This window comes from Ptychodera flava, chromosome 13 (genome assembly GCF_041260155.1).
Source record: "Ptychodera flava strain L36383 chromosome 13, AS_Pfla_20210202, whole genome shotgun sequence".
NCBI lineage: Eukaryota > Metazoa > Hemichordata > Enteropneusta > Ptychoderidae > Ptychodera > Ptychodera flava.
The window spans coordinates 6,080,292-6,104,934 of NC_091940.1; the positions used below are offsets into that span (position 1 = coordinate 6,080,292).

General features: G+C 38.5%; 3 protein-coding genes across 4 annotated transcripts; 2 read left to right on the forward strand and 1 right to left on the reverse strand.

The window, feature by feature from the left end:
• Positions 1-10,245: 10,245 nt before the first annotated feature.
• On the forward strand, positions 10,246-16,221 carry LOC139147232 (LDL receptor repeat-containing protein egg-1-like). The gene is made up of 4 exons (XM_070718250.1): positions 10,246-10,435; positions 13,722-13,795; positions 14,292-14,447; positions 15,734-16,221. Exons 2-4 carry the CDS (start codon positions 13,732-13,734, stop codon positions 15,919-15,921), a joined length of 408 nt encoding a protein of 135 aa, XP_070574351.1. The 5' UTR covers positions 10,246-10,435; positions 13,722-13,731; the 3' UTR covers positions 15,922-16,221.
• Positions 16,222-17,120: 899 nt separating this feature from the next.
• On the forward strand, positions 17,121-19,343 carry LOC139147234 (G-protein coupled receptor GRL101-like). Its single transcript, XM_070718254.1, has 3 exons — positions 17,121-17,476; positions 17,914-18,069; positions 18,540-19,343. Exons 1-3 carry the CDS (start codon positions 17,284-17,286, stop codon positions 18,734-18,736), a joined length of 546 nt encoding a protein of 181 aa, XP_070574355.1. The 5' UTR covers positions 17,121-17,283; the 3' UTR covers positions 18,737-19,343.
• Positions 19,344-19,408: 65 nt separating this feature from the next.
• On the reverse strand, positions 19,409-23,511 carry LOC139147233 (cytochrome P450 2U1-like). Of its 2 annotated transcripts, none has more exons than XM_070718253.1 (4): positions 23,084-23,511; positions 21,134-21,288; positions 20,207-20,531; positions 19,409-19,654 (listed from the first exon to the last, which is right to left on the reverse strand). In XM_070718253.1, exons 1-4 carry the CDS (start codon positions 23,427-23,429, stop codon positions 19,476-19,478), a joined length of 1,005 nt encoding a protein of 334 aa, XP_070574354.1. In that variant the 5' UTR covers positions 23,430-23,511; the 3' UTR covers positions 19,409-19,475. The 2 variants fall into 2 exon arrangements, with proteins under 2 accessions (XP_070574354.1, XP_070574353.1); XM_070718252.1 differs by having other exon boundaries at positions 21,134-21,774.
• Positions 23,512-24,643: the final 1,132 nt, after the last annotated feature.

The window sequence follows — 24,643 nt, forward strand, 5'->3', positions numbered from 1 at the left end:
GTGGGCCGCCGAAGGCGGCCCGCCGGTAAAGAGGGTCGAGCATGGCCATGGCATAAAGTGAACTTTATTGTTGGTATTATGTTTTTGAAAATGTGGTGACCCCCCTTTCCTAGCAGTGAAAAAGCAATGACCCCCCCTTTGCAGATTCCAAAATTACGATGACCCCCCCCGGCCGTAAAAACTGAACGGTCCCTTAGTGATACTGAACAAAGGGGACGTCGGCTGTGGAATAACAGCTAGGCCAAGCGCTTTGTGTGAGTTTCTGGAATAAATGAAAAGAAGCTCTACACATCGTTTAGATCTTGGTTGTTCGTGTTTAATGTATGGTAGTATACATTTCATGTTCCGTGGTCTTGTGTATATACTAGAACCATAGACCCCTTGAGTAGCTCCAATATTGTAGCGTTGGGGGGGGGGGGGGGGGTTGTCATGCGGCTTGGGCCTCTGTCATGCGGCCTGCGCGATGCCCTTCGCAAGCAACACGGCGGAGGCCAAAGCCGCACGACCCAGCCCACCGAGGCTACAATTATTGCAGCTAACCCTCGAGTAACTTTTCTCGAAGGTCTATGATAACCGATGAGGCCACAAAACGCAGCTACTGAAGGAGTTTTTGAGAGGTCGCCGCTGATGGCGTACAGAGTTGTGATTATGAGTAAAATGGCGTTAGGGGCGACGTCAAAAGTTCAATGTAGGATAAAAAACTTAATTCCCTTAGTTTCTCCCTAAACCCCCCCCACCCCCCCCTAGAAACTTAATTGACTTATATTGAACCTGTTGCCAGGCTCTTTCTATGTAAAGCAAAGCTAATGATCAGTCAATTTAGGGGTGAAATAAAGTAATGCATCGTTAAGGCCCCACTAGCTGTAACTCTTGAAATTTGTTGACCTCAAATTATCTACCTATTCTCTCCTTTCTGAAATCTACCCTCTGAAGAGATATGAACTTTTACTGCATAACCATTCCTTTCAGAAACATTTCACATGTAAATTAAAATTTTAACGGTCATTTTGATTTCCTGGCATTTCAAAAATTGGTAATATTAAAAAGGATCAGAACATACAGTGTCACAGTTGAAAACATTCACCCCTATGCATTACAATTTGGACTACTCTGTGCAGTTTATATGAAGATTTCAGTACAGATATGCATAGTATCAAGGTTTTAGCTTTTCTGCATGGGGCTAGAGCTGTGATTTAATGTTTGGGCGAACATTTAATCGCAGTGTAATCTTTATCTTGTTCAAAATTGCATATATAGCCCCGGCAGGTAGTTATAAGTGTGTACACAGACCTAAATGACTACACTGTCACCAACTTATTTTAGTTTGAAAGTAAAATCATAAAAATAATGCTAAAAGATAAAGCTAGTGGGGCTTAAGATTGCGATTGGGAACACACTTTGTGTTTCATCAAATATAAATACAACATACTAACAATGAATGAACAAGAACAACAACAATAAAGTCCAGGTTTCTCCTTCCAGAGGTATAAAAACTATCTCAACTGTCCTGGTGGTTGTAACAACTCAGTTCACACTACTCCATTCAGGCGGACTACACGTGCACCAGAAATGTAGCAAAATGCAATTATAAATTCCGAGTGCAACCATATAGACAGTAGAGAATTTACCGTCTATGGTGCAACAGAGGCCAACAGCCTGCATTGTTTACACTAACTAGGCCAGGTGCAGCTCTGCACCATGTTAAAACAACTCCCTCTGCTGGCTTCAACACGAAAGTGTGCATTTCTGCTCTATTTTTTCAAAATATTCATTCCCCTGGCAATTTTTACCTTAAATCGATTTGTAGGATAGAAATTTTTTTAGGTCAAAACCCCCCACCCCCAAACTAAAAGAATTAAGTTTTTTATCCTTCATTGAACTTTTGACGTCGCCCCTTACTTCCGTTCAACTCCACGCAGGAATCCACCTGTACGCAGGGCTATGTGCGCTACATTTGAAACACCGATCACGTCACATTTATACATATTTGTATCTTTAAATTGTTTAAAATAACTCACCTATGGGGTTTTTATACCCAAGAGGTAAAGTGACTGTCACAAATATACAGCATTCATTTAGTATTTTGTCTTTACCTCATTTTCATCATTTTTCAAAAAAAAAAAGATCCGTTGCTCAAGGACGCTCCCTACGCGAGAGGGGGAGCGCAGAGAGCGCCCTCGAGCGACGGATATTGCAGTCTAGGGTTCGATAGTTTTACCCATTGTGGTACAAGATTTCAAACTATCGTCTCTCCATTACGGGGTTTAGCTGTAATCCGTGGTCATTTTAAGTTACACAACTTAATCTCGTTCAGCAATTGTCCGAAACTGACTGCCCCTCAGTGCCTGTATACCGTAGATTACAAACCACAAGTTTGATGACGACAAAGCACTGTGACCGCCAATCGATTCAGGTATAGTTCGCGCCTCGAAAATAAGAAATACAAAATTTTGCACAAATTTTCCCAAAGCAAACTTTCAACCATTCTGTTTCAAAGTCAAGAATAAAACCCGAGCTCACCTTGAGTACTAGAGAAAATTACCCAATATTAAACAATATTTGAAATGGCCACCATCCTTGTGTTATCTCCATGGGAAACCAAAATTCCCGATTTTCACAAAACTAAGCAATTGAAAACTTTATTTACTCCATAAATTTCAAATGAGCCCCCCCCCCCCCCCCCCCAAATGGTAGGCCAAAAGAACATTGTAAAAGTTTTAGAGTCCGAATATCTATCCCCGAGGCGCATTCTATTGTTATGATATCAATCTGACGTTGGATAGGCGCTGTGCTATATCAATATTCAAGCCAAAGTCTAACTTGCACATACGTAAGATTTCCCATGCTGGTGATAAACGACGCTGACGCCACAGCCAACACCAATTAAGTATTCATGACATGACTGACGCACACGCGGTCGACCCTGTCTTTACGTATGGAAGTTATTAAGTTGAGAATTAACTGGGTACGCGAAAACTAGAGCAGATAGTTCTATTTACTAATATTGGCCAGTGACGCTTGCGTAGCCAAAGAAAAATGTTTGAGTTTTTTTGACAAAAAATACTGCTTTTTACCAAATATGGATTAAGTATTGCAAAAGAAATTTACGTGCAAAGTTTTCCCCGGGGATGATCAATTTAGTTGACCTTAACTTGCTTCCAAATGTACGCCATGGGCAACAGTAGTATGTGTTTCGTTGTACCTACAGACCACAACTTATGACGCTGTACAGTTAAACCTGAAATATATAAACGCAGTTTTATTGGATATAATTAAATTATCTAGACACTTCACAAGGCTTCAAGGCTACCTTCAAGAGTACACATAGAAGCAAACTATTGGTAATTTCAAGTCCTGATTATCAGATATGTGTCTGAAACAAGTCTCTCCTCAGACCAGTTTCTGTACCCAACAGGACGCTGTGACCCATTTTACATACACATTGCAAATTTTCCATTCTCTAGGGGTGAACGCGAGGAAATTTTCAAGGACAGCAAATTTAGCCTAACGCCAGAATAACTCGAGCTCGCCTTCCAGATACAAAAATTTGCTGGTTACCTGTATATGTGAACAGATACTTGTCTCATTTTTGCATTCAGCGCTGCGCTTAGAAACGCTACTAATGTTTCCTCGTGTATGCATTAATGCCCGGTTATTATTAAAAGACAAATATAGCCACACTGCCGTCGAAAAGCTCAAGCACAAATACTATTGACAACAAAGACAAAATTGAAAGCGTTTTATGTCGGTAGTGTACAGCTGTACATATCAACATTGTCACTTTTTGTTTGATAGGGTATTAAAAAATTCATACTGTAGGTCGAGAACCAAAAATTTTTGCTTTGCCTCTATTCATCATAGGCCGTGTTGCAGACTATCCATCATTTAAGGTATCTAATGCAAAACCCGCCCCTTTGTTTTCCTTTTGAAAACCTCCTGGCGGCGGAACAGACATCATAAACTCATCCATAGAGACATATCGGTATAAATGTTGTCGATTTCTAAAGCGACGCTGAAAGGCTTGATTTCAATGCCAACCTTTGATATTGCTGTACAATACCCATTGGTTAATTTCGCAACACTTGCTTTATGTAAAGACGGTGTTCAATTGATTTCTGCCAATTGCAGACAACACAACACGCCGCTCGATAGCATAACGCTTGACTAAGTTATATATCTGTAGATGATTAACCCTACATCCGTGTAAGTGTGCTGTGTTTGAATGTAGTGTATGTTTCCTATGCATGCACACAGTATGTACAATTCGTTGTAAAATACACATTCAAATTTGCTCGAGAAAGTTTTTCAAAGTTCATATATATTTAACGTAATAATATTTTACATGAATTTTTTTCTAAAATCATACCAACAGAGATTATGAATATGCTGGCTGCATTTAAAAAGTTGAATACCAGATACTTTGAAGTAATTCACGGGAGTTAGAAGGAAATAGACATGATGTATACATGACTATGGTACCTTTGTTATAAAGGTATTGTAAGAAAATCAAATCAGAGAGAGTTAGCGACTGCTTTATGAAACAAGAACTCGGTTCTCTGACCACTTTATAAACAAGAACTCGGTTCTCTGACCACTAATTATAACGAATCTTTTGAAAATGGAGATTTGGCCCATAAGTAGCAAAATTGATCTGTAAAGTACGATGTAAGTCTTTAAATACAAAACTTGAATTTTCTCATTCGCATGCTCTCAAAGATAGTAATTTGCAAAGTAAATTAGTTTCTTGTTCTCGTTCATTTAAAGGGACAAAGTCGGCCATTTTTTCATGAATTTTGTTTGATACGATATACTACTTATATTCTTTGACATGTTGAAAGATACTGAATGAATGGGTGACCATGCATAGATTCGACCCCGATTTTAGACAAATTAAATGAAACCATCACGAAAATGAATTAATGGTCATGACCATTAATCCATTTTCGCGATGGTTTCATTTATAGTGTCAAAAACACGGGTCGAATATATGCATGGTCAACATTCATTCAGTATCTTTCAACATATCAAAGAATATAAGTAGTATATCGTATCAAACAAAATTAATAAAAAAAGTGGCCGACTTTGTCCCTTTAAGCTTGTTGCCCGCGCTTCACGGACATACAGATGATCAACACACGGCGATTAAAAATTGCGAATTATATGAATTATATCGCGGTCAAGGATAATAATTCATGGCATTTACTGTTAAATATAAACTGGACTCCGCATGTCATTGTCATACTTCCATTTACATGTTCAAATATGATGGTATTTCTCATTGAAATACTGTAGCATTTGAAGGATTTGGTGACCCAAACACTCTACACCATGAAGTCAACCGAAGGTAGAATGAGACTCGGTGACAGATTTCCAGACTTCAAAACTTTTACGATACTGTTTTGGTCTACCAGTGATTCATTTTGAAGCTCACGCAAAGTTTTCATCGGCCTACTTCTGTGAGAATCCTGAAATTTATTTATTTATTTATTTATTTATTTATTTATTTATTTATTTATTTATTTATTTATTTATTCATAATTTGTTTTTCTAGTACTAATTCTTTCAAGCTGACCCCTGATTTTTATTCTCCATTTGAAAAGGAAATGGTTTAAAGTTACCGATACATTGAGCAAAAGTTTAACAAGTTTTTCAATTTCGAGGCGCGTATTACCTTAAGTTGAATTATACCAATGCTATCGCCGTAGGAGGGATAATTGGCAACTTTAAATTATTGTCCAATATCCATCAAGAAGTCGTATACCATAAAATCCCAGTATGGAACTTTAAGCCCGGCATTCTAGCATTTTAATGGTAAAGTTTCACTCCTATAGTAACAGTAAGAACACTCGTAAATTATTTGCTAGAATAACACAATCTTCCTATCATAAACCACGTTTGAGTAAAGCATTCGTGTCATGTTCCTCGCTATATACAATACAATCACTACAATCGCTTTCCCAAGCACTCGCTGGTATGTAAACAATATTTGTTGATAATGGTAGGCACTGTGTTTGCTTCAAGCTACTGAAGCTACCGTTGTATGCGTTGCTTTCAAGCTCCCCCCCCCCCCCCCCCCACCAAATCCCAGCCTGGAGCATTACTCTTTAAACATTGTTTTACGAAAGCAGTACAACCTCGTACCCTTTCTTTCATGAAAAAGCTGATAACGTATGGTTAACTGAATAATTCATTCTGTCATAGTCATCTCTCATCAAATATCTTAACGATAGTCAGCAACTATAAGCAAGCCATTGCAAACTACAATAGACAACGTTACAAAGACCGATGGACCATCAACTATAACAGTTTTGACCTGACTCGAACGTGTACTGCTTTTCCTGACAAACAAATTACTTTGTAATGAATGAGATGCTTTATCTGACACACTAGCCTTGCTCCAAGTCAGTGGGCATATAACTATCAAAACAGAGCAAATTGAAGGAATAAACTTCAGCAGACTGTTATTGGTAGGCTGTTGCATGGATCGTTGGTTGAACGCGATGAGCTATAGGCCAGCCAGTAACTACTGCCGAGAAAAGCCAAGCGACTGGGCCAATCTCCTGACGCACTAAGATCAGTAACCATTGTGAGGAACTCAACGTATTTTATCTGTTTCATCTATACATATGAATCTTTGTGTGTTTTAGACTTTCCCGAATACGTTACTATTTGTTTGAAAGTTCCATCGTGACATGTAACTTATTTTATATTATATTTTGGTTTTATTAGTTGTCCAATACATCTCTGACGTTTACGTCACTCTTCAAGGCGGAATTTAGACAGGAATCATTCTGAGCAGAAACCCAAAGCCGGCCATAGAAATAATATTTCTCCATAATTTGTCTTGCAGTGTTCCCTGACAGTTACTTTCAGTGCATGAAAAGTGTTTGTTAGGTCTACTAGTACCTCTCCCCATGTCTGTTCTTCATGGACAATTTCCACAATTTCTGGAATCAATATATTTTTATCGTCTTGCATACAAATGCAGGGTGTCTGTAAGGCAGAATACGCCTCGGGGACACATATTAGAACTCTCATATTTTTACAATTCTTACTAATCTACCACTTGTGGGCGCTCAATTTAAAGTTCTTGTAGTAAAAAAATCTTTTCACCGTTTTGGTTTTTCGAAATCGACAGCTTTATTTTTCCCATTTTCAGTTTCAAACATCGGCAAATTAAATGTTAGATTATTTGCTCTCTTGTACCCGATAAGCCCTGATTTTTATTCTTGCTTCGCTAAGAGAATGGTTGAAAGTTTCATCGAGGAAAGTTTGTGAAAAAGTTTAAGCCTTTCACATTCAAGCCGCATACTACATTAATGCATAATCTATAGTATTTCCCCCTCCCCAGTAACATTGGAAAGTCGCGCTCAGTCTGGAGTAAAAAGTAGTTTGTGGTGATGTTATCTTTTGGAATCTCATTTACAAGACTTCATCATCATGATGCCATATACCTGAAATTTTAGTGTTCACAGATGCAGTCAGTCGTTGGGTCATGTTATCTGCTAAAAATCATATTTGTATGGTTCCTTTGAGGTTTGTGCACTGGTTCTGCAGCAGGTGAAGGTGTCGGTGACGTAGTGCCTTACCAGGAAATGTCATAACATCGGCTGGTTGAACATTTAATTTTAGTCTTATTTGTGTTATATTCACTATACTCAGCCATGCATGTGTAACAGTGAAACCTACGCATGTCTGAATAACTTGTATAGATGAATAACTTCACAGAAGCCGGCCAATGAATTACCACTTGCATTGCACAGAAAGACGGGTACGGAGCCGTCTTTATTTGTAGTAGGTCTATTCTGTTTAGTTGAACAACAACATGTTAACAATGAAGTCTAAAAACCATTCCCAAACTATCTGCGCACAAAAAATAGGCAACATAAAACCTGATGGTGTGTGTATGTATGTATGTATGTATGTATGTATGTATGTATGTATGTATGTATGTATGTATGTATGTATGTATGTATGTATGTATGTATGTATGTATGTATGTATGTATGTATGTATGTATGTATGTATGTAGTTTGTCGAATATTTATTAGTCGTAGTTTGTCTACGAAGTTGGATCCGGCCAGTCATTAGTTTTCGGATAAATATTGACAGGATCGTGGAAACTCAAATAGAAAACTATAGATACAGGTACTTTGCCTTTTATAACTCGCCACTGAAGCGGATAGTGTTACTTATACATTCAGTAAATATAATTTCCCTAATATTTCAACCACTTTTTGGCTAACACAAAAAAGTGAAAAGAGTAAAACCAATCATAAAAGGACTTAACATAATATCGGATTACCAGGATTAGAAATATGATTTTATGCAAGCGGTAATTTTACAGAAACGCTTGTTTATTTTTTAAATAAATAAAAAGTAATTGCGCACTTGGCGTAAAATATTTTGTTTCCGACAGTTCCGAATTACATTCAGGACTAAACAATTGACGAAAGAAAGCTATGTGTCTATATCTCTAACTACTGAACAGCAATGAACTTAATAAAACAAAATCAGGCAAAGACAGCCAACGCTCAGACACGATTCTATCCCCGATTCCTCATGCGAGTTTGTTTTCAAAGCTATGTCTCATGAATTAGATATTCATGTAGTTTATTTTGCAACACACATCACGCTGATCAGATGAGTTAAAGTTGTAGGCAAAAATCTCTGTTTAGAGAAAGTGGTGCGTATTTGCTCATTTTGCGCACGTTTTGTTTGCTATAATTTACAATACCCTTTTACCCACCGGTACACAATAGAATGGACATCCCCAGTACCTGTATATTGAAGAGTGTATCGATAAGGGTGGACAAAAATAACGTCATTCATTTTCCATTATATTCCTTTTAAAGTTCAAGCACAAAAGAAAACCGGAATGACATATTTGCTTTGTGAAAACACTTTCAATAGAGTTTTTAAAAGTTAATTGTATCGGCTAGATCCATTATGATATTGCAACCCACTGTATCTTAATGAATGAAATGTCAGTTGCCAACTTCTAACGTTCCTTAAAGGCGCAGATTTTTATCAACTTTAGTTCGGAATAAATGCATTAACTTTGTAAAACTTTCGCTGCACAGGAAAAGACTAGCATCAAAATAGTCAATGTGAACAGAGACTAATTCTAGACCTAGGGATTGAGCACTGCGGTCCCGTAGAGAACCCTTGCTCAATCGTTTGGTTTTTCCTTTCTCATTGAGGTGTGCATCGTGTATCAATGTTTCTTGATTTTCTCAACCTACATTAATATGTTGTCTGTGTGCCAAATTCGATTCGATTCCGATCCGACACAAGTAGGACAATATATTGTTTAAAAGAGGCTTGGAGTCAATTTTTTCATTTAAAAGGAAGACTGACTTGGTCCAGTAGTTGAAGCTATTGCCGCGAATAATCCACTTGATTTAGTAACACCATTGTTAGACTGGTTGGTTACTGACTCATCAGCAGAGTGCAAAGTGGAACTTTAACTACCGCTGTCGTTTTGACAGGTAAAACTTACAGAAGTCCAAAGATCGATACTGACGCGGGTAAAAAAGAGTTATATCACATGTACCATGTGTGTGTTTGGCACGTACAATCACTCGAAAAATAGACATTCGAATCTGTGTAATGAGAAGGAAAATGCATTCTCACTTTCGTCTTTTCTGATGTCTGATAGAAAAACTAATAAAAATACGTAATAATTTACATACAGTCAGGATAAACCCTGACAGCGGTAGTTAAAGTACCATTATTGACCGGGTGTTGCATTGGAACACTATCGTAGAGATTAGCGCTTGAGTGTGAACTAGTAAGCATCTGCTGTTTAATTGCTCCGTTTGTTGTACCAGGGATTAAAAATGTAATCAATCAAAATAAGTCTTACTTTTAAATTCAAATTGTAATTCGTGCATGAGTCTTGTGAGCAAGACACAGCTCTTCTATGTGTTGGGCAGCTAGCCTGTAGCATTAGACAAATGCGAGAAATGTCTTTTTATTTGAACGGTAGGATAGGCAGTGGTATCGTGAAACGTACATTACATTGAAACGCTTTGTCCGAGGTTGTATCAAGATCATAGAATAATGAAAAACAGATGACGTGGTTAAGTACCGGTCAATTGAGCACTGACAGTTATCCCTATAAACCTTTTATTCTATGAACGCCGCAAACAAAAGGTAAATATAAATATTTCAAACTAATAAACATATCAATGTATCTGTAACTGTTGCTTTACATCCGGGAAGTCTGTATTATCCCCATGCATAGTGCACTGGTATCGGTGGTTCGAAACAAAACGAGAGTTCAAGTCACGTGCTGACGGCTGCGACAAAATAAAAACCCTGGTGATTTGGTCTTTCTGACAGTACTTGGCTGTTGTTCAACCAGAGGGACAGTACCGACGAGGCGTACACAATCTATTCATCAGTATTTCTGCTAGACCGCTGTCGACTGGTGAGTTTACAAAATTTTGAAAACTTTTTGCTCATGCATATTTTGCTTCTGAAAGAACCACTCTTACAATGAAATATTATACACGCATCTTGTTGATGGCTTTTCGTGAAGTCACAAGAGTTCTGAACGTTTCGGTATTAAAAAACTACCTTAAAGTGTTCGTATATGTAGATGTCAAACCGTAGATTGCCGCACTTCCCTAAAATATTTGAGCGGTTTTTTTTTAAGTGAGCCTGCTGAGCTTACACTGGTGAGCACTGCGGTGAAACTAACAGCCCGTCATTTTAGGAAGACTTATTGTAGAGTATGTATTCGTCAATGACGGGAATTCAGTCATGAAAATGACAATAAAATTGACTTACTCCAGGTCAACAATCATCACGGCCCTCTATGCGCCATTCTCCATGCTCTGAATGCATATTTGTTGCAACTCAGCTGTGACTCATGATAAACGACCGCAGATTACCTTCATTTCGTAATCAAAACGGAATATCGTACTTTAAATTCATGATGCATAATGCAAAACTCGATATAGTGAAAGGCCATGGGGATGTATGTAAACATACAGGTATATAGCAAACTTAATTTGAAATATATCTTAAAATCCAACTTCAAGGTGCTGTAATTCATGCGGCAACGTTAACTTTAATCGAGCATGTGAGATTATATTTGTCAGGAATGGTGTGAGTATGATCTATTCATTTTGTGCCCACTAGCGTTTTCTACACTTATATTTGATCACGCATTTGCTTTGATGTTTATGACCCTGGTCCATTTGCCTCGTAACTCCGTACACCCTTCTCTACCAATCATGAACAGCTATCCACAGGTCGAGAATCTATCAGCCTTTTCTGCCAGTTTAACATGGGTTTACCAAATGATAACCAAGTGATGTTCGTGTGAACACTCTATCAGTGCAAGAGACCACTGAATTTCGTAAGCTTTATCTAACGAGGTTATGGCGGCGTACATCTCGCTGATTAAAGACTTGTCTTCCCTTACACTGTAATGACTGCCCAATCTGGTGAAGATGCATGGTTCTCATATAAAATATGTCAGCTTCCAGATTATTTCGATGACAAAGGAATTATGATTCCACTGAATCATCGTTTGCGTGCAAAATGGTGCAAAATGCGTTCATTTGTATTTTTTGCATTTTTATTTATTTATTTATTTATTGTGTTCCTGTATCGTTGTTTAGTTGGTTGTCACTTAGTTATTTAGGTAGTTATTTAGTCAGTCAGTCAGTCAGTCGGTCAATCAGTCAGTAAATTAAACAGTTTTTTTAATCATTGGTTCATGAGTATTCCAATATACTCAGGTAAACATGATCGTCGCGTCACCTGTTTAAATAATGTCACTCCAGTCAATGGCTGCTTAATTTTGGTTTTATGGTTCTATCTACCGCTACAAATCACGTTTTCAGAAATATAACCAGCCAAACTATTTTGATGTTAATTTTCACCATGGTGTATGTATGCAAATAATTGTTGTAAATTAAAACGTTTGTGACAGTACAAACTGATCACGGGAGTTGATCGGAACTAAGTGAAACGCGCCGAAATATATAATGTCATTGGTAAAAAGGTTTTGCGTGCCTCTCAAACAAATTTGCCGATCAGTTCAACAAATGTGGCACAAATGAACCAATCACTCTCAAGATTTGCTGGAGAGCTGCAAGCAGCCCTCGCAACATGAGAAGACAGTGGTAGTTGGACGATTTTACTTTCTTGGAAAATACACCAGTCAGCTACAGAATTTTAAGAGCCGATCGGATGGTAATATTAATCTTTTTCACCCACAATATGTCTGCAACTTCTTTGCGGATAACTGAAGTGTAAAATAAATATTTCCAAATTGACAAAATGCTTGTGGATGACGCAGTATTGTCACATCACCACATCTGTGTCTATTTTTAGATGGCGCACCGTTCTTTTCACAAACATTGGAGAGGTCGTCCACGATCATTTGAATATCAAAGTATAACAGTGTGACCTGCTCTCAGAGTGAGAACACATTAAGGGGGTGCTGCACGTGACACGGAGTATTTTGCTCAAAATCATTTTTTGGCAAAGATTCGTTCAATTCTATGCAATTTGTTATCCAAATATGGGTGAGAAAGAAATGTAAATTTATGCAAATTTACCAGATTACCAAATTAACAGATTTTCTAGCTTCTCTGTTCTCCAAATTTCAAGATTTCCAAAGTATTTAACTCAACTCTGGCTGGGTCAAATTTTCTGAAATGTTCACATTATGTCCTTTTAATACTATTAACAAAACGACTTTTATTCGACAATAAAATTTTCATTTTGAATATGAGGCGTTTTAATTCTGCTAATCATGTATTTTAACCACTTTTGTGAGAGTCAGTCTTTTAACCCATGCTATTTTAGAATGAGGATAGATAATGCATAATGAAATAGTGATTTTTTTCTACATATACTTTTCTTTCAAGTGAAATATTACATTTCAGAAAATATCAAGTTTTGACTTAAATTAATTTTTATCATTAATACCAAACTTGACGTTTTCCACCCTAAATATATAACCCCGTCATCCTCGGAGTAAACTATTGCTACCATACTAAACTTTAGATTCTCTGCTTTTTGAAAATATATAGCATAAGGGGATTTCCTTGTCATCTTGGATGAGAAATATTGCTTTGAAAAATCTGTGTTGGCAACGTGCAGCTCCCCCTTAAAGAACTCGTATGTGACAAGGAAAATTGTAAACGCCTTTCAACTTAATGTTAAAGGGATACAGTCTTAGGAACTGCACTAAAAGGTCGTACAGGACATATACGATCAATATAAACAATGGTGATTGATGAAAGTTAAAACATGTCTGTCATAATCTACATCATATGATTTAAATGTTGCAGCTATGATGATGAGGTGCATCTAGATATCGTGCATGAAATACATTGTTTATAAACAAGAAACTCGCACAGGTGCAGTTCCGACGACCGTTTACCTTTAAGGTCTGTAAAATTACTATTTGAATATGTTAGGATGTCGTTTTTATCTGATACCAGCTTCACTATAACATAAGCATTACTTTTAGAGAATATTTTCCATACTCACTACGTCGCATCATACCTGTCAGACGTGGCGATGAAAGGGGTCAGATAATGATTACGATCGAATTGATCACATGAGGGCGTGTTCTCAAAAAGGTATGGAGAGAAAAGCTCAATTATCAGCGCAGTAGCCAGTAAATGCGGCAGTCTATTAAAGTTGTAGACAATAAACTGACCTTTTTCTTATGCTCTCTTTCCTAACAGAGAAGTTATCATGGTTCGTCAACTCATCTTCCTGGTAGCCTTATTCGCCATGGCGGCATTAAGCAACGCACTGAGTACGTATTGATGTCAATGGAATGCGTCAGTAGAATCATCACAATATTTCTAAGTTCAGGCAGATCGCCATCATTCACTAATTATTATACATTTTTTGTGCACTATTTTATACATTTTTTTTTCAAAAGTTACACAAGAAATATGGCGATCAACTGCAGAGTCCTATTTCATTAATCTAAAATATTCATCTTGAAATATGTGTTGCATTTTGATGGTTTTACAAATACCATACCATAAATATTCTCTCTGGATAGTCAACGGATTGATTCCACAAATGATGGCCTCGAGAAAGCGTTAACACGTTCTACTGATTTCGTCTTGTCTTTGAAACCAACCCTGACTCTTGATTCTTTATTCACTTCAATACCAAAAAAGAAATGACACTGCGCGTTTTCCAGAATGGATGTCCAGGCATTTCAATAGAGTCTTACATACGTAATGTGATATTGGTGTCATTAAAATTGTTTGTTTTCTTTTTTATTTTGTTTTGGTTAGGTGCTGATTTATGCGACCTCATAGGAGACGATGACAAGTTTACTTGCGTTGACCCAAAGGGCGGAGATCCCTGCTTAATGAAGCGGTTTGAATGTGACGGTATAGCTGACTGTGGAGACGGCAGTGACGAAGGATGTAGCCCAGAAGAACAGGAAGGTTATTATTTTATTGTAGTATCCCCCCCCCTGAATTCCTCCAGCCCTCCCCCCCCCCAATTTTTTTTGAATGCGGCCTAACTATAGCATCGTAGTGGCAATTACTTTCCAAGGTTAAAGATTGTAGATCTAATCACGGCCAAAGTTTTTCAAATATACTAGCACAACCTCTCCCACAAAACCAAAAAAATCATAGCATCGGTCAAATTCTAATAGAATCTTTAACGAAGTTTTTTTCACAATTCCAGGATAAAATATCTTCCCTACAACCAGTCGCTTCTAAGTGAAAATCACCCGATATTCGGTTAGGCTTGACTCAGGAGAGAACGCTACTCCGCATTATCTTGCAGTGCTCTGCCTTGGATATATTTTCTCAAAACGTTTACATTGTACACTCATACTAGTAAGACGCTGTAAAATCTGGTAAAATAATAAACAAAACAAAAGGCCCCTGGTTAAGGCGCGCGACATTTCACAACAACTTCGTATATGTGTCAGTTGAGAACAAACCATTTTGTAGTCTGAGAAGTCAGATTTGCTCATGAAGAGCTAATTTCGGATTTAAAATAACTGTAGATGAATTATAAATGGTTTCGCGAGATTTTATTGTTTAAACTATTCGTCTTCTCGTGTACGGACACTTATAGTATCTCAGTCTTTTATACTTGTACATGACGAAGACTATTTTTTCACGGATTCGTTTACAATTGTTAATATTTCGTGAAACGAAATCAATCCCCAAATGAAGGCATTGGTAATTGTGTTTCACATTGCTTTCAAAGCCTTTACCGTGCCGAAATCATTGCCGTTTTGAGATGGGAATAAACCGTGCTGATGTTGGAAGTACCTATACGGAATGCATTTTCAAGGAAGTTTTTAATTCACGCAGAATTGGCAGACTTCCGTGTAAAATGAGCTTTAAGAGACCATTGTCTCCGAAGGGACTGGAGGGCCCAAATCAGTCTTAGCGCTCATTCTTTCTTTAAGAAATTTCAGCCTTGCGATGGGCTGTTATTACTGAATAGATCAGAATAGATCAATCTTTGGCCAATTTTGCTGCCTTTTACCCTTTGACTTGATTTCTCTGTACTGATAAACAACTTTGCCGCAGAAAACAATGGCATTGCACAAGAACTGTGGTAGTGAGAGTTACAGCTGATATGTTTTATCTACAATTGTACAATGATTTAATGGTACATCTTCGCCATCGAAAGGGTCAGTCCTTGATTTGGCAATGAACAAGTCAAAATATCACAAGCCCTCCTTTCTTTCTTTTCCTTTTCGCAGCGAACTGTGACAGAGATTACCGCGAAAAGGGTCTGAAGTTCTTTCAGTGTGTCGACACTAAAATGTGTATGGACACCTGCAGAGAATGCGATGGTGTCTGCGATTGCCTGGACAAAAGTGACGAGGCTAACTGTGACGGCAAACCCAAGGGCGGATGTGATATTCCAGCGCAGGTCAACCTTTGTTAATCCAAGCCAGCGCGGTATCTTCAACTATTTTTTTTCTGAAATGTGAAAATTCCTTAATATTTTCTATTCATACTTTTTGATTTCATTCACTAAAATTTGTCTTCGTGCAAATGACAACAAAGCATCGAAATTTCATAATTCTTCAGTAATTTTGATGATCAAATCAATCAATGATGAATATGAATCAAGTTCATAAAAAGGTATGACTAGTACAAGGCGGCGATATTTTCATGCTGGTCAGAATTTCGACCAGTGATTATTCTCCTCAGTATTAACAATTAAAATACACCAGAAGGTAAACTATATGTGTGACTGTGAATTTCTGTTCCAAACAAACCGCCCATCCATTATTCTTTTGCTGAGTTATGCATCGCTTAGGTTCGATTTAGTAAAAGAAAGATATGTGTACCTAAGTCTCTGGTATGTGGTATATGTGCACCCGTAGAACTTTATTATTCTATATTTTCCTTAATCAATTTATTGACGATGATGACTCAGCAACAACTAAATGAACACAACTAAGAATAGGAGAGCGTGTGTTTTGTACTCCTTTACATTCACAATACATGTAACGTTAACGTGAATGGAAGGATGGTTATAGAGTGCGACAGACAAACAGAAAAACTCTCTCTCTCTCTCTCTCTCTCTCTCTCTCTCTCTCCAAAACTCACCAGTTACATACGCAATAAAATGAAAGATTCACTACTGAACACGGGAGCACTTTTAAGTTAAACGCGACATAATTTGCCGAACACAAACGTATACACCCTGACAATAGCAACAAGCGTATCCTTATTCGTTGCTATGTAAGGTATGAATATATAGCTCAAACTGAGAGAGATTTTGCGACTTTTTACACAGGAAGCTCCATTAAGTCATTGAAATTGGACTAGGAAGAGGAGTAACAAGTATCCGTGATAATTTTTAAAGACGACTTTTTTGCATTGTTTTGCGTGTGGTCTTGATCACTTGGAAGTCAAAAATTTCGTAAAAATCTGTCAGACAGTTTTGACTTCAAGATGTAATAACTCTGCTGTACATGTCATGTGCAGCAAAAACTAAAGGAAAACGGTACTGCTGGTGTGATTTATAGCGTTTATCTTTCCTTTTCGAACATTTAAAGTAAGATTGACGTGTTTTGTTGTCGACCCGATATCGATCTTCCATACCTTTTACGATGAATACAACAATGATCCGCGTCACTGCATGCTTGCACAGTTACGAAAGGACGTCATAGTTGGAGTTCTTCGCTGGGTCGCCCTGTCAGAGATAAAATCCCTCCAAGCTGGCTCTGGTCACAGTGTCCGAGGATTAAATCGGACAGTGACACAAATCTGTTACTGAGTGAGAAATATCACCAATATGTCGAATCTGTTCATTCTGATTGCATTGATGGTCTCTGCCACACAGGCCCGCTACTACAACAAAGACATCATAGCGACAAGTAATGACGATATCGTCGACGACAAAACAGTCGATGATTTGGCCGAAAGAGAGCTAGAAAATCCGTTACAACGAGAAGCAAACACTTACTTACGTCGAGGAACATTTCCAAGTATGTATACTGATGACGAATTTACTTTTTTACACCTTACGATTGGTTGATCGATTGACGGTGAAATGCTTCTAAAATTTGACATAGCTGTCTTTCTTTGAGTGCATTTATTTTTTCGACCAAGCGGTTGCCGTGGTTTTAGATCGATTGGCTGCAGTACTTGAGTGGTATTACAAAATATACATGTCAGGGCAATTTGAATTCTACGGTATATCTCGACACTTTTTGTTACGTGTCCACGCTCATCAAAATAAAATGAAAACTTTTGGGAGAATCAATTTCATTGAACCGTGGTAAACGTTGCACGATATGAACGGATACACGATGTTGGCAGACGTTGAAACATTTCCCTCCAAAAGTGGTCAGTTTAACGGAAACTACACACTGCTGTTGTGCTGTATGATGCAAAGTTCTCTATCTTTCTTCTACGTTTCAAGGCGCTGACCTATGTGATATCTTACCGGACGGCATTAGGTTTGACTGCCCTGCTGGCACCAACCCAGCCTGTATCATAAAGTTCTACCACTGTGACAGTCTTCTCGATTGCGCAGACGGTTCTGATGAAGCCGACTGTGGGGTTGAAAAGCATGAAGGTAAGATGAAGTTGGCGAAGAGGACATCTGTTAAGAGAAAGCCATATTTAGCTTTTATTTTTCGATTTCTCTCATGCGTCGATTCGTTGAGTTTCATTCGGGTAATATCGATCGATGGTCTTTGAAATGCTTTAACGCGTAAAGTTTTATCAATTCAAGTAGGACTACAGGGGCTCGTAAAATAGTTCCTCAAAGCCACTTTTTTTAATTGACTGTTCGAAAAGTGAATTAATGTTACTCACTGGCCACTGGACTATGCCTTACACATCGAACCCGACGCCTGCTCCGCCAAGTACAACGTGGGCCGACTCAACGACAGAGAAAAGAAACGACATTCTCGTGCGACGTACAAATTCATCTCCAGGGAGGGCAGACCGGCGATTTCAGTCCACTGTCGCGGTCTGATTCATTTGATATAGCGATAAGTTGAATATTTGCCTGACATTTAACATGTACACTTCAATTTACAGCAAACTGCCTCTCCGACTACATTGAAAAGGGTCTCAATTACTTCCAGTGCAAAAGCGACGCTATGTGCATCGATAGCTGCCGGCAGTGTGATGGTGTGTGCGATTGCCTTGACAACAGTGACGAAGACGAGGCTGAATGCAAAGATCGTCTACCAGGTGGTTGCGCCAGCAAGGGCTTAGTTAACATGTGTCCGTAAAAAATCACAGTGACTCGTAAAAATGTCATTTACAAATACGCATCTTTGAAAGTGCTTTGGGTGCTTAAATCGGTATCATAGTCTCCCTGTCTTTACGGGTTACTTGGCCTGACATTTTTCTCACGTTTTTTTTTTAATTCGATGCATTTTCATGAAAAAGGTGATGATGCATGTGCAGAGCAACGTGAAAGCCCTTTGCATTTAGTTGCCTGTATACGTTTTAGTGTCAATAGAAGAACAAACACTAAAACTTTTGGTGAAATTGTCATTACCCTTTCTTGTATCAAATAAGTAAATTTTTTCATGCTTCTCTCTATTGTACGTTGAAATTCAAAGTGTAATCCTCGCAACACTCTTTGTGGGAAATAAGCAGTCTCATCGTTGACAAATGAGCAAATCAAATCACACTCAAATTACACTCACACAGGCTGAATACAGGACTTTTCGGTCTGAAAACGGAAGATTGTTTTTCAAAAACAGAACGAAAATACTGTAAAATACGTCCAAAATATGCCCAAACTTACAGCTGAAACTTTTTGAAAATTGTTTTTCACATAACGGAAAATATTGTTGTCACTTAAAAATTAACATTAAACTTTGTCCCACACTTTTGTCTCTGTGGTCGAATTCTTTTCCCTCAATTACAGACTTCAGGTTTCTTTCGGAAACGAAAAATAAATACTTGTAACCTACTATACTACCTATGTTACAAGTAATCAACTAAGTCCTCGAAGAGATCTCATCGCTTGAGGGCGCACAATCGATATGGCATTGGAACTCGAGTTGTACTTGACATCCCCTTCAAGTCCGGAGAGGGCTCGTTTTCAGGCAGACTAAGAGAGTATTTCTGCAAAGCGTTGACAAAGATCAGGAACATCATCACATTCACCAACTGCTTCCCGAGACAATTCCTAGGGCCTGTTGAACAAACAAAAAAGAAACCAAGGCGAAGAGAAAGCGAGGCTGATGAATAGAACAGTTACTATGTATCAAAAAGTCGTTACTGTGCTGACGGATTTAAAGCAAACGTTACCCGATCGTTGCACCAAAATATGACTTGTGATCAACCACCTTCCTGTGAAACTTTCTAGCTTCTTTTGTGAGAGTCTTAATTTACTTTGGAGAGATTTATCTTTTATTTTTTGGAAACCACTTGATTTAAGGTACAACACTCGGTACTATGTCTGGTATTAGGAGATATCAGGGGGGAATTGGCAGTCACTGGTATACTTAAGCACTATAAGTGCGTAGATATATCTATCATTGTAAATTAAAAAAGCCAGACTCAAAACATCTTTGGTTAAATAATCCTTTTGAAAAGAATCTATGAAATAGATATGTCAATAGCATGAAAATTGAAAATCGAGGTTGTATGCGGTTGAAGGAATCCAGTCTAATTGTATACAAAAGTCAGGATAGATGCTTACTATCCGTTACATGACTATAAAACACGAACTAAACGAAGCTTACCCAGAGAGAACGGTATGTAAGCATCTTTATGTACAATATTTCCCGTTTCGTCCAAAAATCGTTCCGGTAGGAAAGTTTCCACATCTTGCCAGTATTTCTTATCATGGTGAACCGACCAAACACTTGCCATGATCATTGTTCCCTTAGGTATAACGTATTGATAGAGGGTTGTGTCCGCCGAAGTGCATCTCGGGACGGCGTATGGAGTTACGTTGGCAAGCCTCAGTATTTCTTTGATAGTCGCCGCCGTGTAAGGCATACTGGTCTTGTCGGAATAAGTTGCCGGCCGGGTCGATCCGATGACATCTTCGATCTCCTTCTGGACCTACGAGCGTAAAATATTCACCTTGAGATCAATTGTGAACAAGTCTCTGAATGAGACTAAAGGGTAAAAGTTACTGATGTTAATATTATAGTGTGTGTCCTCCTGGGAGACTTCAAAGACGGGTACCTGATTTACATAAATTAGCATTTCCGATGAGCCTTTGTACGATACAACTCCTAACATGAAGCGAAACTATATTTGCAAGTCAACGTCGGAACAAAAGTTAGTTTCTATTTTTTCAAAAATTACTGTAATTCTAATAAGTTGATTATTGATAACGCGTTTGAGAGTAATTGAACGTCCCATAAGTGTTAACAAATATTTTGTCAGGGTGAGACTGTATCCACCTATCAATTCAAAGCAATAATAGATGACGTAAGTGCCATGAAATAGTAATCTTTCTTCTTATCCTTCACTACAAGATCTAGAAAAATACTCTCTTACGAGACGCGCGGCGGACCTGTCTCAAGTCAGACCCATGGATGGCATACTCCTCCTGGTGACCAACAGCCAACGAGAATAGCAAGAACAACAAAGATTGGAAACGTCGCCATCACTACATCGCATTTCAATCATATTGCATTGAACCAAATTTTTCGTACCTTTTCTTGGACATCTGTGTGGACTGCCATGTATAGAAATGCCCAGCAGAGGGCGCCTGACGTAGTCTCACTCCCAGCCTGAAAGATATCTAGAACTCCTCTCCACAGAAATTTCTCGGTGAAAACTTCTGTTCCCTCGCCAGGTTTTCTTCGTTCTTTCAGGATTTCAAGAAGATAAAGGTCGATGATATCGCGGGGAGCTGCAGGATTTATAGTCTCAGTGTGTTCCTTGGTGGCCTTGTTGATGGTCTCTCTCATGAATTTGATCATATTTTTTAAATTTCTGTATGCAAAGGGAAGATCACAGAGGAATGGGAAAAAGTTTCCAGGCGAACCCAAGGTAATCTCTCGGCCAATGTCGAAACAAACTCGTACCAGCTCCTTGAAAGTGACGTCATCGTATTCGAATCGTTTTCCGAAAATGAGAGAACATGTTGTGTTTGTTACCATGTTCATGATAGCTGTCTTCGGGTCGAAAGGATGTCTTCCGCATTTATCGAGAACACCAGAAAAAAAGGTGAATTCTTTGTGGATATTTCCTTCCAGAATTTTGTTTCTGAAGCCGATTCGTTGAAAGGCTCGTAAGCAGAATTTCCTCCTTGTTCTCCATGCATGGCCGTAATGTTCAAAAAAAAAACTACCTGTAAAGGTGAAATACAGGGGAGGAAATGCTTATGGAAGCAATCCGTCGCAGCAGATATTTTGTTGAGGGTCGAGTTGTAGACCTTCCAGAAAATTTGACGTACAATCTATCGGGTATAGAGCCATGACCCATTTTAATACTCCCTTTAAGCCTCCAGAACCAATAGATGACTTTTGGTCGACAAGAAAAAATGCTCATCTTTTTTCGTTTTCTTAACTCAATTGTGTTACGGTTCGTATGCTTTGACTTCGTCAGTCACACATCCTCAGGGGATGCAGCATGAAACTAGCACTGCAGGTGTTTAAACAGATATGTAAACATCAGAGGTATGTATGTATGTATGAGCACAGGGGGCTGTCTACATGTCCGTCCCCAGGGGTGGGTAGGTGTTTCGCTATATCGCTAATAAAGATATATTCTACCAACCTTTGGTGTTTCGGTCTTAACTTAGCACTGCCCTTGACAATCTTGTGTATACGTTTTATCAACATGCTGCGTCTATTATCTGATGAGTTTGAGTGCCTAATTAGCCAAAGTAATCAAGGGTAAATTACTAATCTGTGGACGCTCTCACCAGATTATCACCGGATTAAATTTGACACAGTCAATAACGAACGCACCAGCAAGGTATAACTGAAGAAAGGGCTGAAACTCGTGAAAGCCGTGTTCACAGAAATCTACTTTACAATAAACATTTCCTAATTTTTCAGTTATACCTTGCTGGTGCGTTCGTTATTGACTGTGCCAAATTAATCCGGTGATAATCTGGTGAGAGCGTCCACAGATTAGTAATTTACCCTTGATTACTTTGGCTAATTAGGCACTCAAACTCATCAGATAATAGACGCAGCATGTTGATAAAACGTATACACAAGATTGTCAAGGGCAGTGCTAAGTTAAGACCGAAACACCAAAGGTTGTAGAATATATCTTTATAAGCGATATAGCGAAACACCTACCCACCCCTGGGGACGGACATGTAGACAGCCCCCTGTGGTATGAGCGTGTGTGTGTGCGTGTGACAGTGGATATATGTATATTGGTCAGGACTCTGGTGCTATAAGGATATTGTGCCATTTCAGCCACTCAATGAGAGAGAGAGAGAGAGAGAGAGAGAGAAAGAGAGAGAGAGAGAGAGAGAGAGAGAGAGAGAGAGACTCAAAACAAAAGGTGAACGAGTGCACCAGCAAGACAAGATACCAGTATAAGCGAAACACACATTCATTGGGCTGTGGTTTATTGTTGTGTCAAGTTGGCCTTTGGACCCTAGAAAAAGCCTTTGTGTGTTGATTCACAAGGCATCCTACCTCTCTTCCCACCGGTGTCAGGATATTGTGGATCGCGTACAAGTCTCTCAAAGACACCCACACTTGGACGATCGGAAAAGTCTGCTCCCTGCCTCACAAAAGCTTGATATACGGCATCGTATCCATGGAGTATAACGGCAGTTGTTGGACCTAACTTCAGCTGGAACACCGAGCCGTATCTGTCTGCCATTTTGTCGAAGTCTAGGTACGCGTCCTTCGAGAGCGACAACATGTTGCCGACAAGTGGTAGAGCAAGGGGGCCCGGTGGCGTGTTGTGCGACCTATTAAAGAGCCAGAGAATAGCCAGAAAGGCAACTATACTGACGATATACGCCTGGATGTCCATATTTGATGAATGGTAAATTTAGAAGTCAATGAGAGAGAGTTCAACATACCAGTATCTTAGACTAGCATCGCACAATGATCTCCATGCTCCTGCATGTAATTACGGAACGAGGTCAATTCTTTTGACAATTCTTAATTGACCTTTGCTTTGGTATAACTCATAGCTGTCAGGAATATGGACACGATTACCGTAGCAAAGATTGAGCATTTGAATAAATCGTCTTAACTTTACTTTCACCGGTAAATAAAATGAGTGAGTGTAATTAAAAATGATGAAAATCGAATTTAATTCATTAATTAATACTATTTCTTGATTTGTTTGTCCGTACTTAATGGGACTACATTCCGTTTTACTGGCTTTTTAGCTTGCACACGAAACTTCGCTGCTTTAATTTCACAGAAGTCAAGATTGTTTCGGCAGATGAAAAATATTACAAACCAAAGACAAAAGAATTTTCACACAATTGTTTTGGTATTGAAGATGTTGAGCTTCTCGTCGATTAAAACGACAGGTTCATGGGTATTTTTAGTCTCAAGCGATTACATTCTCACACTAATCGATTACAAGGGCAAGTTCACAGTTGAGCGTTCCTACGTTCCCAACTAATATCAATGAAAGAGTCTGCAAAAAAGTTTAGTGATGAAAGGCTGAAACTAACACAGAATGTGGCTTTAGAGTAAATTTTGCGCGAATCATTTTCGAGCCAATGAGTTGATGATCATCACCTTGTCAGTTGCATGACTCAGCTGATCTAAATTTATATGCACATTTGGAGATGATAGTGGAGATGCGTGCATAATTTATATCGTTGAAGATTTAAAATTGCAAATTTTAACGTCAATTGACATTCTCTATGTTAAAGATCCATTAGCTGTAACTTTGGTCTTTTTTATTTTGTTTGTTCTGCGTATCATCTGCAGTTTCTGGTTTGAATCCCTGAACCATGGAGAAATTCCTAATATTTAGCTCATAAATATACCCTATATGAGTATAATCTGCATTGTTATTGTTTAAATTTTGTAATCAGGTCCGGACTAAAATACATTTATCAACAATAACAATGGTCATTTCACGTAATATACAGGCTGCGTTGGCAAGCAAGACACCGGGCATTGAAGTTGGTCATGATGATCGGATTATAGTAAAATTCTGTTATCGATACATTGAAACAGAGTAGTGAAAAATCAGTCAAAAGTTACAGCTAATGTCCCTTT

What these genes read in the sequence shown, in the direction of transcription:
- LOC139147232 (XM_070718250.1), top strand. Translation starts at nt 13,732, where the DNA reads ATGGTTCGTCAACTCATCTTCCTGGTAGCCTTATTCGCCATGGCGGCA. An exon ending in GGCATTAAGCAACGCACTGA is followed by an intron (nt 13,796 to 14,291) that starts GTACGTATTGAT and finishes TGTTTTGGTTAG; the next exon opens with GTGCTGATTTATGCGACCTC. An exon ending in TAGCCCAGAAGAACAGGAAG is followed by an intron (nt 14,448 to 15,733) that starts GTTATTATTTTA and finishes TCCTTTTCGCAG; the next exon opens with CGAACTGTGACAGAGATTAC.
- LOC139147234 (XM_070718254.1), top strand. Translation starts at nt 17,284, where the DNA reads ATGTCGAATCTGTTCATTCTGATTGCATTGATGGTCTCTGCCACACAG. An exon ending in ACGTCGAGGAACATTTCCAA is followed by an intron (nt 17,477 to 17,913) that starts GTATGTATACTG and finishes CTACGTTTCAAG; the next exon opens with GCGCTGACCTATGTGATATC. An exon ending in TGGGGTTGAAAAGCATGAAG is followed by an intron (nt 18,070 to 18,539) that starts GTAAGATGAAGT and finishes TTCAATTTACAG; the next exon opens with CAAACTGCCTCTCCGACTAC.
- LOC139147233 (XM_070718252.1), bottom strand. Translation starts at nt 23,429, where the DNA reads ATGGACATCCAGGCGTATATCGTCAGTATAGTTGCCTTTCTGGCTATT. An exon ending in ACACAGATGTCCAAGAAAAG is followed by an intron (nt 20,532 to 21,133) that starts GTACGAAAAATT and finishes TTACGCTCGTAG; the next exon opens with GTCCAGAAGGAGATCGAAGA. An exon ending in TTACATACCGTTCTCTCTGG is followed by an intron (nt 19,655 to 20,206) that starts GTAAGCTTCGTT and finishes TTTGTTCAACAG; the next exon opens with GCCCTAGGAATTGTCTCGGG.